The sequence below is a fragment of the Macaca nemestrina genome, chromosome 14, assembly GCF_043159975.1.
Source record: "Macaca nemestrina isolate mMacNem1 chromosome 14, mMacNem.hap1, whole genome shotgun sequence".
NCBI classification, from domain to species: Eukaryota; Metazoa; Chordata; class Mammalia; order Primates; family Cercopithecidae; genus Macaca; species Macaca nemestrina.
Window position 1 is genome coordinate 64,908,933 of NC_092138.1, and position 20,053 is coordinate 64,928,985.

The 20,053-nt window shown below is 44.9% G+C and overlaps 1 protein-coding gene across 1 annotated transcript in view; it reads right to left on the reverse strand.

Moving 5' to 3' along the window:
* Window positions 1–19,893, reverse strand: part of LOC105485725 (CD72 molecule) — a 30,710-nt gene extending 10,817 nt beyond the window's left edge. Inside the window, exon 1 of the mRNA XM_011748159.3 lies at window positions 19,525–19,893. Within this exon, the coding sequence (XP_011746461.2) occupies window positions 19,525–19,576 (52 nt within the window). The 5' untranslated portion in view covers window positions 19,577–19,893. The remainder of the gene's footprint in view (window positions 1–19,524) is intronic.
* Window positions 19,894–20,053: the final 160 nt, after the last annotated feature.

The following is a 20,053-nucleotide window of genomic DNA, read 5'->3' on the forward strand; positions in this document are numbered from 1 at the left end:
TCCTGGCTAACACTGTGAAAACCCGTCTCTACTAAAAATGCAAAAAATTAGCCGGGCGAGGCGGTGGGCGCCTGTAGTCCCAGCTACTCGGGAGGCTGAGGCAGGAGAATGGCGTGAACCCGGGAGGCGGAGCTTGCAGTGAGCTGAGATGGCGCCACTGCACTCCAGCCTGGGCGACTAAGCGAGACTCTGTCTCAAAAAAAAAAAAAAAAAAAAAAAAAAGAAACCCTGTCTCTACTAAAAACACAAAAAAAATTAGCCAGGTGTGGTGGCTGAAACCTGTAGTCCCAGCTAGTCAGGAGGCTGAGGCAGGAGAATCACTTGAACCCAGGAAGTGGAGGTTGCAGTGAGCCAAGATTGCACCATTGCACTCTAGCCTGGGCAACAAGAGCAAAGCGCCATCTCAAAAAAAAAAAAAAAAAAAGGAATACATGGGCTTGCTGCCTAACTTGACTGTGGAGAGGCTTAAGAAGGGGATCTCCTGGCCAGGCGTGGTGGCTCACACCTATAATCCCAGCACTTTGGGAGGCTGAGGTGGGCAGATCACCTGAGGTCAAGAATTTGAGACCAGCCTGGCAAACATGGTGAAATCCCGTCTATACTAAAAATACAAAAATTAGCTAGGAATGGTGGCATGTGCCTGTAATTCCAGCTACTAGGGAGGCTGAGGCAGGAGAATTGCTTGAACCCGGGAGGCAGAGGCTGCAGTGAGCCAAGATTGTGCCCAGCCTGGGCTACAGAGTGGGACTCTGTCTCCAAAAAAAAAAAAAAAAAGAATAAAAAGAATAAAAGGAAGAAGAAGAAGGGAATCCCCAGATGGAACTGCACACCCCATTGTCTTGAATGTCTTAACCAGGCTTGTTCTATATTTTTCTCCTCTTTAGCTCTTTTGGTAATGGTTACGTATCTTTTGATCATAGGCCACATTCGCTTCTAATCTTAGACCAGCTTGTAGCCTTCCTTTGTGAACACAGTAAGAGAGTGGGATCCTTCCCCTTCCCCATGTGTATCACACATTACCTTTAGAGACTGGACATCAGAAAAGATACCTGTAACTCCAAGCTGTACCTCTACTGCCCAAATATCAGGGAACTTTTAAGAGCTGAGGGGTCAGTGCTGTACATTTCAGCTTTTTCAGAACTGTAATATCATCATCTGAGAGCCTGGAGGGCAGACACCAACACCCATGTTTTGCCTCTCTTGGCCTCCCCACTACTCATTACAGGGAATGGGTGTTTACAGTTGACAAGAGGAGGGGGCCCAACCATAAGGGCATCAGATAGAATTTGCCATGTGGAAGGAAGCTCACCTGATCAACTTTGTGTCATTGATACAGTCTATGTCAGGACATCAGGAGCATCTCCTAAGACTCTGAAAGTCAGGCTATATCTGTCTTCATTACTTTAACCTACTGGCCTCCAGGAAGCCCTAGTTTACTGACAGGGTGTGGTAGCCAAAATAATGGCCTCCCAAAAATATTCACACCTGAATCCCCAGAACCTATGACATACGTCACTTTACCTGACAAAATGTAGATGTGACTGTTAATTAAGGCCCTTTAGATGGAGAGATTATTCTGTTTTATCTTGGTAGGCACACTCTGATCATATGAGTCCTTGAAAGGGAGAACCTTTCCCATCATGGGAAGAAAGAGATTCGGTGAGGGAAGGAGGGCCAGAGAGATGCCACAGGAGAAACACTCAACCCATAGGTCCTGATTTTGAAGATAGAGGAAAAGGACCATGAGCCAAGGAATGCAGGCAGCCTCTGAGAGCTGGAAAAGGCAAGGAAGCAGATTTTCCCCTTCAGCATCCAGAAAGGAACCAACCCTGCAGACACTTTGACTTTAGCCCAGTGAGACCTGTGTTGACTTGATCTCCACAACTGTAAGATAATAAATTTGTATTGTTTAAGCCACCAAGTATGTAATTTATTAGAGCAGCAGCAGTTTCCTGAACTGTGGAGGAAGCATGATGTAATAGAAAGAACAGGGAGACTCTGGTTAAAGAGACCAGCCTTGCCACAGTATGTGACTTTGGGCAAGTCACAATTTTCCATATGTAAAATACAAGATAGTCTGACCTCAATCAAGAGTATGATTGCTGGAGACACACTAGGTGTGGACTTTACAAAGGCCTCTTTAAAAGTCTGTCACAAAGGCTTCAGAGTCAGGAGGGAGAAAAATGGGCCACCCGATTGCACCATGAGGGAGACTTGGATTTCTTTGATCACTGAAGCCAAAGAGTACAGATAGGTCTTCGGTGACTTGCCCTAGGCCTCTCCTTGGTCCTGCCTCAAATGGTGACACAGAAAGCACATTCTCTGTACTAATGGCACAGAGCTGAAAAGAAAAGCAAATACATCAAAAGGCCAACTCAAGATTCAAGCCTTGCAACAAGGCAAAATGATGGCTCCAAACCACAGAATGAAATGTCATAAAAATAATAACAGCAGGCTGGGTGTGGTGGGTCATGCCTGTTATCCCTTGGAAGGCCAAGGCGTGCAGATCATGAGGTCAGGAGTTCGAGACCAGTCTGGCCAATATGGTGAAACCCCGTCTCTACTAATAATACAAAAATTAGCTGGGCACAGTGGCACGCGCCTGTATCCCAGCTACCCAAGAGGCTGAAGCAAAAGAATCGCTTGAACCTGGGAGGCGGAGGTTGCAGTGAGCCAAGATGGAGCCACTGCACTCCAGCCTGGGCAACAGAGCAAGACTCTGTCTCAAAATAATAATAATAATAATAATAATAATAATAACAGCAAAGTCAGGCACAATGGCTCATGCCTGTAATCCCAGCACTTTGGGAGGCTGAGGCGGGTGGATCACGACCAGCCTGACCAACATGGCGAAACCCCATCTCTACTGAAAATACAAAAATTAGCTGGGCATGGTGGCACATGCCTGTAATCCCAGCTACTCAGGAGGCTGAGGCAGGAGAATCGCTTGAACCTGGGAGGCGGAGGTTGCAGTGAGCCGAGATACTACTACTACTGCACTCTAGCCTGGGTGACAAAGGGAGACTCTGTCTCAAAAAAAAAAATAATAATAATAATAATAATTAATTTAATTTAATAAAAATATAAAATGAGCAAATGAGCCTCTGCCTAAGGCTGACCAGTCCATAGACAAGCCAGTGGCCTGGACATCAGGATCAGTTTATCAAATGTTCATTTTCAGGAATTTAAGTGGGAAAATATGGAGATGACCGCTGAGTTGGCAGTGGGAGTTAAAGATGAAAGGATGTGTAGAGAGCATCTACCTTGACCCACAAAGTTCTCCATATCTAGTGATCGTCCCTGGCTACTCCTCGCTCACATACTTAGTGGGGAGCGATTACCCTGGCAGAGGCGACTGAACCTGATTGCCTGATTATCATGAGGGGTTAGGGCTGCTGCTACATACTGTAGGAATGTCCAGGCACACCTCATTTTATTGCACTTACTACACTTCACAGATACTGAGTTTTTTTGTTTTTTTTTTTTTTGAGACGGAGTCTCGCTCTGTCGCCCAGGCTGGAGTGCAATGGCGTGATCTTGGCTCACTGCAAGCTCCGCCTCTCGGGTTCATGCCATTCTCCTGCCTCAGCCTCCCGAGTAGCTGGGACTACAGGCGCCCGCCACCTCGCCCAGCTAGTTTTTTTGTATTTTTTAGTAGAGATGGGGTTTCACCGTGTCAGCCAGGATGGTCTCGATCTCCTGACCTCGTGATCCGCCCGTCTCGGCCTCCCAAAGTGCTGGGATTACAGGCTTGAGCCACCGCGCCCGGCCGATACTGAGTTTTTTTACAGGTTGAAAGTTTATGGCTACCCTGTGGCAAGCAAGTCTACTGGTGCCATTTTCCAACAGTACATGCTCACTTCATGTCTCTGTGTCATCACATTTTGGTAATTCTTAAAATATTTCAAATTTTTTTCATTATGATTGTATCTGTTATGGAGATCTGTGGTCAGTGAGTTTTGATATTAATATTGTCATTGTTTTGGAGCACCACGAACCATACCTATGAGACACTGAACTTAATAAAAGTTGTGTGTGTTCTGACTGCTCCACTGACTGGCTGTTCCCTGTCTCACTCCCTCTCCTTGGGTCTCTCTATTCCCTGAGACAAAACAATATTAAAATTAGGCCAATTAATAACCCTACAATGGTCTCTAAGTGTACAAGTGAAAGGAAGAGTTGCACATCTCTCACTTTACATCAAAAGCAGAAAGGATTAAGGTTAGTGAGAAGGGCATGTCCAAAGCCAAGATAGGCCAAAAGCTAGGCCTCTTATGCCAGTTAGCCAAGCTGCGAATGCAAAGGAAAAGTTCTTGAAGGAAATTAAAAGAGCTACTCCAGTGAACACATAAATGGTAAGAAAGCAAAACAGTCTTATTGCTGATATGAAGAGAGTTTGAGTGGTCTGGATAGAAGATCAAACCAGCTATAACATTCTCTTAAGCCAAAGCCTAATCCAGAGCAAGACCCTAACTCTCTTCAATTCTCTGGAGGCTGAGAGAATTGAGGAGGCTGAAGAAGAAAAATCTGAAGCCAGCAGAGGTTGGTTCATGAGGTTTAAGGAAAGAAGCCATCTCTATAACATAAAAGTGCAAGATGAAGCAGCAAGTGCTGATGTAGATGCTGCAGCAAGTTATCCAGAAGATCTAACTAAGATCATTGATGAAGGTGGCTACACTAAACAACAGATTTTCAATGCAAACTAAACAGCCTTTTATTGGAGAAGAGGCCATCTAGGACTTTCATAGCTGGAGAAGAAAAGTCAGTGCCTGGCTTCAAATCTTCAAAGGACAGGCTGACTCTCTTGCTAGAGGCTAATGTAGCTCGTGGCTTTAAGTTGAAGCCAGTGCTCATTTACCATTCTCGGAATCCTAGGGCCCTTAAGAATTATGGTAAATCTATCCTTCCTATGCTCTATACATGGAAGAACAAAGCCTGGATGACAGCACATGTGTTCACAGCATGGTTTAGTGGATATTTTAAGCCCACCGTTGACACCTACTGCTCAGAAAGAAGATTCCTTTCAAGATATTACTGTTCATTGGCAATGTATGTAATCACCCAAGATCTCTGATGGAGATTAATGTTGTTTTCATGCCTAACAAACTTCCATTCTGTAGCCCATGGGTCAAGGAGTAATTTTGACCTTATTTAAGAAATACATTTTGTAAGGCTACAGCTGCCATAGGGATTCCTCTCATGGATCTGGGCAAAGTAAACTGAGAACCTTCTGAAAAGGATTCGCCATTCTAGATACCATTAAAAACATTCATGATTCATGGCAGGGAGTCAAAATATCAACATTAACAGGAGTTTGGAAGAAGTTGATTTCAACCCTCATGGATGACTTGGAGGTGTTCAAGTAATTAAAAGTGGCGTGATCATGGCTCACTGCAAGCTCCACCTCCTGGGTTCATGCCATTCTCCTGCCTCAGCCTCCCAAGTAGCTGGGACTACAGGTGCTGGCCACCACGCCTGACTAATCTTTTTGTATTTTTAGTAGAGATGGGGTTTCACTGCATTAGCCAGGATGGTCTCGATCTCCTGACCTCATGATCTGCCTGCCTCGGCCTCCCAAAGTGCTGGGATTACAGGCGTCAGCCACCGTGCCCAGCTTTTTTTTTTTTTATTTTTTTATTTATTTTTTGAGATGGAGTCTCACTCTGTTGCCCAGGCCGGAGTGCAATGGCACAATCTCAGCTCACTGCAACCTCTACCTCCCGGGTTCAAGCGATTTTCCTGTCTCACCCTTCCAAGTAGCTGGGATTACAGGCATGCACCACCACGCCTGGCTAATTTTTTTTTTTTTTTTTTTTTTTGTATTTTTAGTAGAGACAGGGTTTCACTGTGTTCTCCAGGCTGGTCTCAAACTCCTGAGCTCAGGCAATTCACCCACCTCGGCCTCCCAAAGTGCTAAGATTACGGGCGAGAGCCACTGCGCCCGGCTGAACATAACTTTTATATGCATTGGGAAACAAAAAAAAAAATCCTGTGATCATTGCAGTGATCTCAAACCTGAACCCACAATATCTCTGAAGTATGCCTGTATCTTCAGGTCAGGGGATTCATGGGTGCCCCTTGGGTGTTCTATGCTCAGTGATATATTGGGCAACTTTAACCACCACAGCCTGGAAAGAACCCAGTTATCAGAACGCTCAGAAATGAAGGTCTGGCTCACCCACTGGGCAAGCAATTCAGTCCAGTAAGAAGTACTGCTTCAGTGAGGGGAGTCTAGTGTGGATGGAGGAGAAGGAAAATGAAGAATGTCAGTTGCAGTCTCAGAACCAACCACAGCATTGGGGATTTTAGCTTGTCCCACTGATGCTCCTATGATAAGTGTTTGTACCTCTTTTTTTTTTTTTTTCTTTTTTAATCAGAGTCAGTGTCTCACTCTGTCACCCAGGCTGGAGTGCAGTGGTTCGACCATAGATCACTGTAGCCTCAAACTCCTGAGTTCAAGTGACCCTCCCACCTTAGCCTCCCAAGTAACTAGGACCACAGGCACTCACCATCACACCAGACTAATTTTGCTGTTGTTGTAGATTCAAGGCTTTGCTATGTCAACCAGGCTGGCCTTGAACGCCTGGCCTTAAGCAATACTCCTGCCTCAGCCTCCCAAAGTACTGAAATTACAGGCATGACTCACTCTGCCTTGCTTTTTCTTTTTTTTTTAAAGAGACAGGGGTCTTGTTATGTTGCCCAGGCTGGACTTGAACTCCTGGGCTCCAGCAATCCTCCTGCCTTGGCCTCCCAAGTATCTGGGATGACAGGCACATGCTACCGGGGCCAGCTTATTCCTCTTCTTCCTCCTTCTTTTTAAAAAAACTATGGGCCGGGCGCGGTGGCTCAAGCCTGTAATCCCAGCACTTTGGGAGGCCGAGGCGGGCGGATCACGAGGTCAGGAGATCGAGACCATCCTGGCTGACACGGTGAAACCCCGTCTCTACTAAAAAATACAAAAAATTAGCCGGGCGAGGTGGCGGGCGCCTGTAGTCCCAGCTACTGGGGAGGCTGAGGCAGGAGAATTGCGTGAACCCGGGAGGCGGAGCTTGCAGTGAGCTGAGATCCGGCCACTGCACTCCAGCCTGGGCGGCAGAGCGAGACTCCGTCTCAAAAAAATAAATAAATAAATAAATAAATAAATAAATAAATAAACTATGACCTGCGCTGGGCGCGGTGGCTCACGCCTGTAATCCCAGCACTTTGGGAGGCTGAGGCTTGTGGATCACGAGGTCAGGAGATCGAGACCATCCTGGCTAACACGGTGCAACCCTGTCTCTACTAAAAAATACAAAAAAATTAGCTGGGTGTGGTGGCAGGCACCTGTAGTCCCAGCTACTCGGGAAGCTGAGGCAGGAGAATGGCAAGAACCCGGGAGGCGGAGCTTGCAGTGAGCCAAGATCGAGACACTGCACTCCAGCCTGGGCGACAGAGCCAGACTCTGTCTCGAAAGAAAGAAAGAAGAAAGAAAGAGAGAAAGAGAGAGAGAGAGGGAGGGAGGGAGGGAGGGAGGGAGGGAGGGAGGAAGGAAGGAAGGAAGGAAGGAAGGAAGGAAGGAAGGAAGGAAGGAAGGAAGGAAGGAAGGAAGGAAGGAAACTATGACATGAAGAAAAAGTGACAGCATGAATTTAACACAAGACATGAGCAGATCTGATTGCTGCTCGCTGCTCAGCAGATACTGTCAGTGCCTCAGCCATTTCTCCTCAGGCCTCACCCGCTGGCTGCACATAAGCCCTGAGGCTAACGGCAGGCCTGCAGCTCCTTGCCTGAAACTTTTGTCTGATGGGAGAGCCGGAGCAGAGGGCCAGGAGTGCTGGAGAGTCCTTGCCTCCCTCCACAAAGCAGCTCTCAAACAATGACTGGTGGGAACTGGTGTTATAAATACACCAGCAACCTTACCCCGGGAGTGGGAGAGTAACTTTGAGGGCACATGTTCCACACTGGCTCTCAGAGTTCCCCACTGGTTTTACGCCCCAGTTTTTCACCATGCATATAAGTGGTATCTTTTTCTGTTTTTTGTTTTTTTGAGACAGGATCTTGCTCTGTTGCCCAGGCTGGAGTGCAGTGGCATGATCACTGCTCACTGCAGCCTCAACCTGCTGGGCTCAAGTCATCCTCCCAGTTTAGCCTCCCAAGTAGCTGGGACTAAAGGCATGCACCACAATGGCTGGCTAATTTTTTTAAAAGTTTTGTGTTTGTTTGTTTTTTTCAAGAGAGGGGGTCTCTCTAGTTGCCCAGGCTGGTCTCAAACTCCTGGGCTCAAGCAGTCTTCCTGCCTGGGCCTCCCAAAATATTGGGATTACAGACATGAGCCACCGTGCCTGGCAGGCATCTCATTTTTACTTTAAGCTGCATGTCCCTGATTCGTAATGAACTTGAGCATATTTTCATGTTTCTTAACCAGTTGGATTAGCTCTTCAACTGAGGTTAGAATCCTTTGTGTATATTTTTCTATCCCCCCAGAATTTTATTTTGAAACATTTTAAACTTAAAGGAAAAGTTGAAAGAATACCACGAACACTTGTATATCCTTCATTTAGTATGTCAGTCAAGGCCCATCAGAGAAGCAAAACCACTAGCATATGCATATGTATGTATGGATATTTATATATACATACACACACATACATATTTTTTCAATTAAGCGATCTGGTACACAGAATTGCTCTTATTTGGCACACAGAATTGCTCAATTATGCAGTTGTGGGAGCAAACTCAACAGTCTCTGAAAGGTGTTGTCTTTGCTTCTGCTGCTGGAGCTTGGATTCTGCAGGCCTGGCAGTGGGGAAGGGAATATGGGCAAAAGTGGGAGACAGCAAGGATAAGCCAGAACCCATGAGGATAGACTGGAACCCAAGTCAGTCTCTCCCCGCCTCCACCTTTGATGACGCGAATGTCCTGCCACAGAAGGTATGCTTTTACCCATCATGCTCTGCTGCTACACGGGTATGCAAGCCCTCCTAGTGCACAGTCCCAGCACATGGTAGCACTCAGTAAGGAGAGCTGGATGTTCCAGTTCCATTGATTATGTCAGCCCACTTTCCCCAATGAGTTGAACTGTCATGTTTTTTTTTTGTTTGTTTGTTTTTTGTTTTTTTTTTGAGACGGAGTCTCGCTCTGTCGCCCAGGCTGGAGTGCAGTGGCGCGATCTCGGCTCACTGCAAGCTCCACCTCCCGGGTTCACGCCATTCTCCTGCCTCAGCCTCCCGAGTAGCTGGGACTACAGGCACCCACAACCGCGCCCGGCTAATTTTTTGTATTTTTAGTAGAGACGGGGTTTCACCGTGGTCTCGATCTCCTGACCTTGTGATCCGCCCGCCTCGGCCTCCCAAAGTGCTGGGATTACAGGCGTGAGCCACCGCGCCCGGCCGAACTGTCATGTTTTTGTATACACAATCACCTTGTATGAGATTCTCTGTTTTATTCCATTGACTAATTTTTTCCCTTTGCTTTATTCATTTGATTAAGTGGCCTTATAATATGTTATCATATTTGGGAAAGTGAATTTCTTTTCTTTTTTTTTTTTTTTTTTTTTTTTTTTTTGAGATGGGAGCCTTGCCCTTTCGCCGCCCAGGCTGGAGTACAGTGGCATGTCTCAGCTCACTGCAACCTCCACCTCCCAGGTTCAAGCTATTCTCCTACCTCAGCCTCCCGAGTAGCTGGACTTACAGGCATGTGCCATCACGCCTGGCTAATTTTTGTATTTTTGTAGAGAAGGGGTTTCGCCATGTTGGCCAGGCTGGTCTTGAACTCCTGACCTCAGGTGATCCACCTGCCTCAGCCTCCCAAAGTGCTGGGATTATAGGCGTGAGCCACCGCATCTGGCCAGTAAAGTGAATTTCTCTCACTATTTTTTTCTCACTATTTTCCTATCAAAATCTTTGTATTTTTAAAAAATATTTTTTTCTTTGCTTGTTCTTTGTTTTACTAATTGGAATTACACACTTTAATTTTTGGAGAACTGACACTTTTTATGATTTTTTCTCTTCCCAAAAGGATATGGTTAATTTTTTGTTTGTTCCCATCTTGCTTTATAGTGTTTAATAATATTTTACTGTATAACTTTATTCATATGAATACTTACGTGTTTCTTGGTTAAATATAAGTAAATATACGTACTACATCATAGTTGTTACAAGGGAAGTATCTGCTAAACTGCCCGGGTTCAAAATCCCAGCTCTGAGATTTTACCAGCTATTAATAGTAATCTGGGGCTAAATCACTTAATCTGTGTGTTCCTCAGTGTTCTCTTCTATAAAATAAGAATAATAATAGTGGCTGGACGCAGTGGCTCACACTGCATCCTGGCACTTTGAGAGGCCTAGGCACGTGGATCACTTAAGCCCAGGAGTTCGAGATCAACCTGTGCAACATGGCAAAACACCCATCTCTACAAAAAAAATACAAAATAATAATAATAATAATAATAATAGTAATCTGTTTCAAGAGGATGTTGTGAGGCTTGATTGAGTTGATACAAAGTGCCAAGAATAGTTCATGGCATTATGGTGGCTATCATTATTATCCCAAGAATTTTTTTTTTCTGAGTAGCTTCATCATCTATATATTTTCCTAAGAATTTTATAACTTTGTAACTCTAAATTGAAACTGCTTCCATTTTCTTTTTTTTTTTTTTTTAGACGGAGTCTTGCTCAGTCGCCCAGGCTGGAGTGCAGTGGCCGGATCTCAGCTCACTGAAAGCTCCGCCTCCCGGGTTTACGCCATTCCCCTGCCTCAGCCTCCAGAGTAGCTGGAACTACAGGCGCCCGCCACCTCGCCCGGCTAGTTTTTTTGTATTTTTTAGTAGAGACGGGGTTTCACCGTGTCAGCCAGGATGGTCTCGATCTCCTGACCTCGTGATCTGCCCGTCTCAGCCTCCCAAAGTGCTAGGACTACAGGCTTGAGCCACCGCGCCCAGCCACTCCATTTTCAATTCAATATGCTTATTGCTAGAGTAAAACAATTTATTTTCATTATATTTATCTTGTATACAGTCAGCCCACCAAATTATATTGTTTTTTACCATGGTTTTTTTTTTTTTTTAACTAGTCTTTTGGTTTTTCTGGTACAATCATGTCAGCAGCAAAAAAGATAATATTATAATTTCTTTTCAGATGAGTGTAACAATTCATTGTCTTGTTTTACCAAATTTGGTAAAACTTCCAAGATATGTCAAATAATAAGGATAATAGCAGGCAGCTCTGTCTAAATTTTTATTTTAATTGAAGTGGTTCAGTGTTTCACCATTTAGAACCATATTTGCTTTTAGGTTTTAATAACTAGTCTTCATTATATTTAAGCAGTTTTCCTCTTTTTCTTTTTTACTTAGAGTTTTTATTGGGAATAGTATCAAGTTGTAGTAGCTTTACACATTAAATCTGGGAGCATTTCTTCGTTTTCTTTTTTTTTTTTTTTTTTTTTTTGAGACGGAGTCTCACTGTGTCGCCCAGGCTGGAGTGCAGTGGCGCGATCTCGGCTCACTGCAAGCTCCACCTCACTCTTGACTAGTTTAAATGGCATAGAACGGCTGGGTGCGGTGGCTCACACCTGTAATCCCAGCACTTTGGGAGGCCAAGGTGGGCGGATCACCAGGTCAGGAGATCGAGACCGTCCTGGCTGACACGGTGAAAACCTGTCTCTACTAAAAATACAAAAAAAAAATTAGCCAGGCATGGTGGCGGGCACCTGTAGTCCCAGCTACTCTGGAGGCTGAGGCAGGAGAATGGCATGAACCTGGGATGCCAAGCTTGCAGTGAGCCGAGATCGTGCCACTCACTGCACTCCAGCCTGGGCAACACAGCCAGACTCCACTAAAAATATATACATATATAAATAAATGGCATTGGCATAGAAATTATTTAAGGTTAGAAAAAACTCATATCTGGTGCCATGTGAATGCAGTATTTCCCAAAAGGAGTCTCTCATCACCTTCCTGTGGCAGTCTTTTCTAAAATAAGTTGGGCTATTCAAGCTTTCCTCTTTCTCCTGGGTCAATTTTCTTGGTAATTTGTATATTTCTTGAAAGATATCCATTTCCTCTATTTTCAAATTGGTTGATTTTCAGTTGTACTGTTTTATAATTCTTCAATTTTCTCCTCTATTTGTAAGAATGTTTTCTTTCTCATAACTAATCTTGTCTATTTAATCTTTCTTTTCCCCCCTTAATTTGGCTTGCAAGAGGTTTATTTTATTAGCTCTTTTTTTTTTTTTTTCGAGGCAGAGCCTTACTCTGTCGCCCAGGCTGGAGTGCAGTGGCACCATCTCGGCTCACTGCAACCTCTACCTCCTGGGTTCAAGCGATTCTCCTGCCTCAGCCTCCCAAGTAGCTGGGGTGACAAGTGTCTGCCACCGCACCCTGCTAATTTTTGTATTTTTTAGGAGAGACAGGTTTTTACCATGTTGGTCAGGCTGGTCTCAACACCTGACCTCAGGTGATCCGCCTGCCTTGGCCTACCAAAGTGCTGGGATTTCAGGCATGAGCCACTGTGCCCAACCTTAATAGCTCTTTTAAAAGACAATTTTTTTGGATTGATTTATCCTTTTTAGGTTTTTTTTTTGTTTTTTTGTTTGTTTGTTTGAGACAGGGTGTGGCTCTGTTGCCCAGGCTGGAGTGCAGTGGTGCAATCTCAGCTCACTGCAACCTCCACCTCCTGGGCTCAAGCTACCCTCCCATCTCAGCCTCCCAAGTAGCTGGAACTACAGGCATACACCACCACACCTGGCTAATTTTTGTAATTTTTTTTTTTTTTTTCCCCAGAGATGGGGTTTCACCATGTTGCCCAGGCTGGTTTCGAACTCCTAAGCTCAAGTGATTCTCCCGCCTCGGCTACCCAAAGTGCTGGGATTACAGGCATGAGCCACTGTGCCTGGGCCTTTTTAGTTTTTTTTTTTTTTTTTTCATTTAATTAGTGTTAGCTTTAGTTATTATTTTCTGATTTGATTTCTTTTCTTACTCTTTTCATAATTTCTTGAAATAAGTGCTCTCTTTATTTTTCCTGTGCATATGTTGTTTAAAGCTTGCTATCTTTTTGACAGTGAAATATATGATACAGGGTAATTGAGAGGGTTTCTCATGTTATGCTGTTTTCTCATTTCACATTTTTATTTTGCGAACATGGGATTTTCATTCTTTTTTTTAAACCAGTTTTATTGCATTGTAATTTATATACAACAGATTGATCTGTTTCAAGTGTACAAGCCTATGAGTTTTGACAAGCGTATTCAGTTGTGTAATTACCACAATTAAGATACAAAACATTCCTATCTCTCCCCAAATCCTCCTATCCCTTTGCAGGCACTCTTCTCCCACCTCCCCGAGCCCGTAACTTAAATTTCTCTTGTTTGATATCAGTACAGATGTTCCTTGACTTAGGATGGGACTATGTTCCAAAAACCCATCATAAGTAGAAAGTAATGTTAGTTGAAAATATATTTAATACCCTGATAAACCCATCGTAAAGTCAAAGAATCCTAAGTTAAACCATTGTAAGTCAGGGATTGTATATAGCCTCTGGTTTTCAAAATAACATTTAATATTTGCCTGGTATCTCTTTCCATGTCTTTATTTTAAAACTTTATCACTTTAAGTGTGTTTCTCTTTTTTTTTTTTTTTTTTTTTTTTTTTGAGACAGAGCCTTGCTCTTTCGCCCAGACTGGAGTGCAGTGGTGCTATCTCGGCTAGCTGCCAGCTCTGCCTCCTGGGTTCACACCATTCTTTTGCCTCAGCCTCCTGAGTAGCTGGGACTACAGGCACCCACCACCGTGCCTGGCTAATTTTTTGTATTTTTAGTAGAGACAGGGTTTCACCATGTTAGCCAGGATGGTCTCGATCTCCTGACCTCGTGATCCACTCACCTCAGCCTCCCAAAGTGCTGGGATTACAGGCGTGAGCCACCACACCCATCCTAAGTGTGTTTCTCTTAAGTAATGTGTACCTAAATTTGATTTACAACAAAATCTGACAGTCTTTCGATGGTAGATTTCAGTCCACTTGTATTTACTGTAATGAGTGATGTATTTGATTTTCTTATTTCCATCTTACTTGTTTTAAAGCTTTTTATATTATTGTTAACTCTTCTTTTTTAAATCTTTGCTAGATTAAATTACTACTCATTCATTCTTTCTCCTCATTAATTTGGAGTTTGTCATTCTATTAATAGAATGCTCTCAGATAGATACACATGACTCTTCTATTTCTACAGCTGCTATTTCCAGAACACTTTAATTATCTTCTACTTCCTCCCCATCCCAATAAAATGTAATCTTTTTTATTTTTTATTTTTTTTGAGATGGAATCTCACTCTTGTTCCCCAGGCTAGAGTGCAGTGGCACGATCTTGGCTCACTGCAACCTCCACCTCCTGGGTTCAAGCGATTCTCCTGACTCAGCCTCCCAAGTAGTGGGATTACAGGTGCCCGCCACCACGCCCAGCTAATTTGTGTATTTTTAGTAGAGATGGGGTTTCGCCATGTTGGCCAGGCTGGTTTTGAACTCCTGACCTCAGGTGATCCGCCCGCCTCGGCCTCCAAAAGTGCTGGGATTACAGGCGTGAGACACCACGTCTGGCCAAAATGTGATCTTTAGATTACTTTCACTTCCCTTCCTTTCTCCCCTTTTTCCTCCCCACCTCTCCCTGCCTTAGACTTCTGGAACACTTTTACCTTCCCCTTATCCCCAACGCCTGACTCCACAGTTTTAATGAGATAATTTAGTCCTTATTAGAATTTCCCTTATAGTGTTCCATCTGTTTCAAGAGTCCTTATTTAGCATATATGTTACACCTCATAAACAGACATGGTTCGTTGCTCCCCACTGGTTTCTTGCCTCTTCTCTTCCCCTGTCTTGAAGTCTCTGTTAGGATTCATTTGTTGTTTATTAGAGTCTCTTCTCAAAAATATTTCTCAGATGAAGTACTCAGTGAATTTTGCAAATCTTTTTTTCTTCCTTGGCTGGGTATGGGTTGCAGGCCTTTTCTTTCATTAGCCCACATTCCATTTGGGGGTCTTTTAACTTTCAGGGTTGCAGATGAGAAAAAAGAACTTGCTTTTTGCCTGAAAGCATGTAAGATTTCCTATATTCTTAGAGTTTTGGAATTTTTGCCATATGTAGCTGAGTGTGTGTCTTTTTGTTTCAACTGGAGCTGCAACTTCAGTCTTTCTTCAGCTTAGAGAAATTTCATCTATTATTTAATTATGACCTCTCCTCTCTTGTTCCTTTTTCTCCTGGAACCCACAGCATTTGCAGGTTAAGTCTACTGTATCTGTTCCAGGCTCCTACCTTCTACCACATATTTGCAATTCTATATTTTTGTGCTAGATGTTGAGACATTTTTCTCTATTTAATTTTCTAGACCTATTTTTGGGGTTTCAGCAATGACTGTCCTCTCCTTTGATTTATCAATGGAATTTTTTAGTTCTGCGATCACATTTTCTAGTTCAAGGAAATCTTTTGTGTTTGAGCTTCACACGTATCTCTTCCAGGCTCTCATTTTTTCTGTCAGGGATTCAGCTGTCTCTGTCAGCAGGTTCCTCTGCCCTCTGCTTTTTCTGCATTCTCCCAGCCTCAAGGGCTGAGAAATTAAATCCACCATTAGTTTTGCTGAGAGTTAAGACCCAGAAGAGTTATGATTGTCCTTGAGAAGCAGGCTGTCTCTGAGACTCGCTTTCTTCCTGAAAGTCCTTGTTTCTGGCTCTGAGGCTATTTTCCAGACCTTGTCTGCAAGGAATTCTCTCTGCTTGGAGCCCAGAGGAGCCCACTTAAAGTTTGTCACCTATAGCTGGAGTTGTCAGAGGAGGTGTGGAATAGAGAAACTCACTAGAGTTTCCTAGAATTCCCTTGCTGTGAGAAGTCTAAGTATTACTATTAACAAACACCAAATCACCAACACACTTAAAGCCAGGAAGCGTTAAAAGGAGTTACCTCTGGGAACTATGACTTGGAGTAGGAACGGGGATGGGGGAAGAGAGCCTTTTACTTTTATTTTTTCCCCTACGGTAGGATTTCTCACCCTCAGCATTATAAATTTTGGGTGAGAAATTCCTTATTGTGGGTAGTTGACCTGAGTTTTGTAGGTTGTTTAACAGCATCCTTGACCCCTTCCCACTACCACCCCCTCCCCAGTTGTGACAACCAAAAATGTTTCCAGACATGCCCTAAATGTTTCCTGGAGGGGGTGGGGAGCAAAGTCACCCCTGGTTGAGAACCACTGTTGTGTAGCCTTTGGTTCTATTTGGGTTTTTTTTTTTTACCACGTGCACGTTATTTCTATAATTAAACATTTAACTGAGGTCACAAGACAGAAGAGGAAATGTGAAGCTGTTAAAAGGAAGCAGAACAACTAAGAGAGAATATACAGTAAAGGACAGGGAAGCAAGTTAGCAAAGTGGGAAGAAATTGAATATAAATAAAAGAAGTAGAAATGAAGAAATGAGAATTGCTTAAATCTGTTCCCTCCTTGTAACAAAACTAGGCTGGAAGTTTAAACCCATCTTTGAGAGACTGCAGAGCAGGGCCAAAGATGGAGGGGCCCTGGCTGCATGGCTTTCAAAGACCCTCCCCACCTATAAGTAATTTCTTAAGAACTTCCTGGCCGGCACGGTGCCTCATGCCTGTAATCCCAGTACTCTGGGAGGTCTAGGTGGGTGGATCACAAGGTCAGAAATGAAGAGGGTATCTCAGTCTTGGAACTAGAGAAGCAGGATCCTGAAGTCCCACATACTCCTGTCACTGAGGTCCCTGTCAGGCCTCTGAGTCCAAGCTAAGCCATCATTTCCCCTATGACCTGCATGTATACATCCAGATGGCCTGAAGCAACTGAAAATCCACAAAACAAGTTAAAATAGCCAGTCCCTGCCTTAACTGATGACATTCCACCATTGTGATTTGTTCCTGCCCACCCTAACTGATCAATTGACTTTATGGCAATACACCCTCCCTGCCCTTGAGATAATGTACTTTGTGATATTCCCCTATCCTTGTGAATGTACTTGGTACAATACAGCCTCCCCACCCTTAAGAAAGTACTTTGTAATATTCTACTTTGTAAGAAGATCTACCTGCTGCCCACAAAAAAATTACTCCTAACTCCACAGCCTATCCCAAACCTATAAGAACTAATGATAATCCCACCACCCTTTGCTGACTCTCTTTTCAGAGTCAGCCCGACTGCACCCAGGTGAAATAAACAGCCGTGTTGCTCACACAGAGCCTGTTTGGTGGTCTCTTCACACGGACGTGCATGACATTTGGTGCCGAAGACCCAGGATAGGAGGACTCCTTCGGGAGACGGGGCCCCTGTCCTCACCCTCACTCTGTGAGAAGATCCACCTACAACCTCGGGTCCTCAAACCAACCAACCCAAGGAACATCTCACCAATTTCAAATTGGGTAAGTGGTCTTTTCACTCTCTTCTCCAGCCTCTCTCGCTACCCTTCAATCTCCCTCTCTTGCTACCCTTCAATCTCCCTGTCCTTCCAATTCCAGTTCTTTTTCCTCTCTAGTAGAGACAAAGGAGACACATTTTTGTCCGTGGACCCAAAACTCTGGCGCTGGTCACAGACTCGAGAAGACAGACTTACCTTGGTGTCTAATCACTGCGGGGACACCTGCCTGATTATTCACCCACATTTCATTGGTATCTGATCGCCACGGGGATGCCTGCCTTGGTCATTCACCCACATTCCCTTGGTGGCAAGTCAATTGCAGGGATGCCTGCTTTGGCTGCTCACCCACATTGCAGCCCAGGGCTGCTCACCACCCCCTGTGCCGTGTCTCTACCTTTCTCTTCGAACTTACCTCCTTCACTATGGGCAACCTTCCACCCTCCATTCCCCCGTCTTCTCCCTTAGCCTGTGTTCTTAAAAACCTAAAACCCCTTCAACTCACACCTGACCTAAAACCTAAACGCCTTATTTTCTTCTGCAACACCGCTTGGCCCCAATACAAACGCGACAATAGTTCCAAGTGGCCAAAGAATGGCACTTTCGATTTGTCTATCCTACAAGACCTAGATAATTTTTGTCGAAAAATGGGCAAATGGTCTGAGGTGCCGTACTTCCAGGCATTTTTCACACTTCATTCCCTCCCTAGTCTCTGTTCCCAATCCGACTTGTCCCAAATCCTCCTTCTTTCCTTCCCGCCTGTCCCTTCAGTCCCAACCCCAAGTGTCACTGAGTCTTTTGAATCTTCCTTTTCTACCAACCCATCGGACCTTTCCCCTCCTCCCCAGACTGCTCCTCCTCAGGTCGCTCCCCGCCAGGCTGAATCAGGCTGCAGCTCTTCTTCAGTCTCCGCTCCCCCACCCTATAACCTTTCTATTACCTCCCCTCCCCTCACCCAGTGTGGCTTACAGTTTCATTCTGCGACTAGCTCTCCCCCACCTGGCCAACAGTTTCTTCTTAGAGAGGTGGCTGGAGCTGAAGGCATAGTTTGGGTACATGTGCCTTTTTCTCTATCAGACCTTTCCCAAATCAGCCAGCGTTTAGGCTCTTTCTCATCAGATCCCAGTAAATATATACAGGAATTCCGATATCTAACTCTGTCCTACAATTTAACCTGGAGTGACTTGAACGTCAGCTAACTTCTACCCTCTCCCCAGATGAACGGGAAAGAGTTTTTTCTCTAGCCCAATCTCACACTGACAAACGCCGGCTTCATGAGCCAGGCCTCCAGAAAGGCATTAGAGCAGTTCCCTAAGAGGACCCCCAATGGAACTATCAGGCAGATTCCCCAGGTATAGCTAGGCGAGATTACATGATTTCCTGCCTAGTTGAAGGGCTTCAAAAGACAGCATACAAAGCTGTTAATTATGGCAAACTAAAGGAAACTACCCAAGGTAAAGATGAAAACCCAGCCCAGTTCATGGCCTGCTTAGCAGCAACCCTTAGACACTTTACTGCCCTAGACCCAAACGGGCCAGAAGGCCGCCTTATTCTTAATATGCATTTTATCACCCAATCCGCTCCTGACATTAGGAAACAACTCCAAAAATTGGATTCCGGCCCTCAAACCCCACAACAGGACTTAATTAACCTTGCCTTCAAGGTGTACAATAAAAGAGAAGAGGCAGCCAAGCGACAACACATCTCTGAGTTACAGCTCCTTGCCTCCGCTGTAAGACAACCCACAACCATGTCTCCAGCATACAAAAACTTCAGAACATCCAAGCCACAGTTCCCAGGGGCTCCTTCAAAACCTCCTCATGGACCTTGCTTCAAATGCCAAAAGCCTGGCCACTGGGCCTCGGAATGCCCGCAGCCCGGGATTCCTCCTAGGCCGTGCCTTGTCTGTGTGGGCCCCCACTGGAGGTCGGACTGTCCAGCTCACATCGCCACCGTTCCTAAAGCTCCTGGAGCTCAAACCCAGTGTTCCTTGGTCGACTCCTTCCCACATCTCCTCAGCTTAGTAGCTGAAGACTGACACTGCCCAATCACCTCGGAAGCCCCCTGGACCATCACAGACGCGCGTGACAGTCCCCAGCACTGCAGAGATCTGAGATCCAATAACAGTCTGCAGAGGTCTACTCACCATGCAGAGGTCTACTCACACCATAGCCACTGTTCTGGGATTCCCATTCCATTTAGACCTCCTGATTGCCCCGTGTCTTCTTACAATAAACACCGCTTCACTTAAACAGTTGATTCCTTACAAACAAAGGCCTGGTAGACTTAGCACGCCCAGTCAGAGATGACCCCTCACTTTGTGTTCCCAGTACTAGTTTCACTTCTTAGTGCCACACTTTAAGGATCAAGCCGAAAGGGGGCGATGAGTAGGCTGCAAATAAAGTCTGTAAAAGAACTGTAGAAGGAGTCAGGCTCAGTGACTCATGCCTGTAATCCCAACACTTTTGGAGGCTGAGGCAGGCGGATCATCTGAGGTCAGGCATTCAAGACCAGCCTGGCCAACGTGGTGAAACCCCGTCTCTACTAAAAATACAAAAAATTAGCTAGGCATGGTGGCAGGCGCCTGTAGTCCCAACTACTCTGGAGGCTAAGCCAGGAGAATCGCTTGAAACCAGGGGTGGGGTGGAGGTTACAGTGAGCCAAGATCACACCAC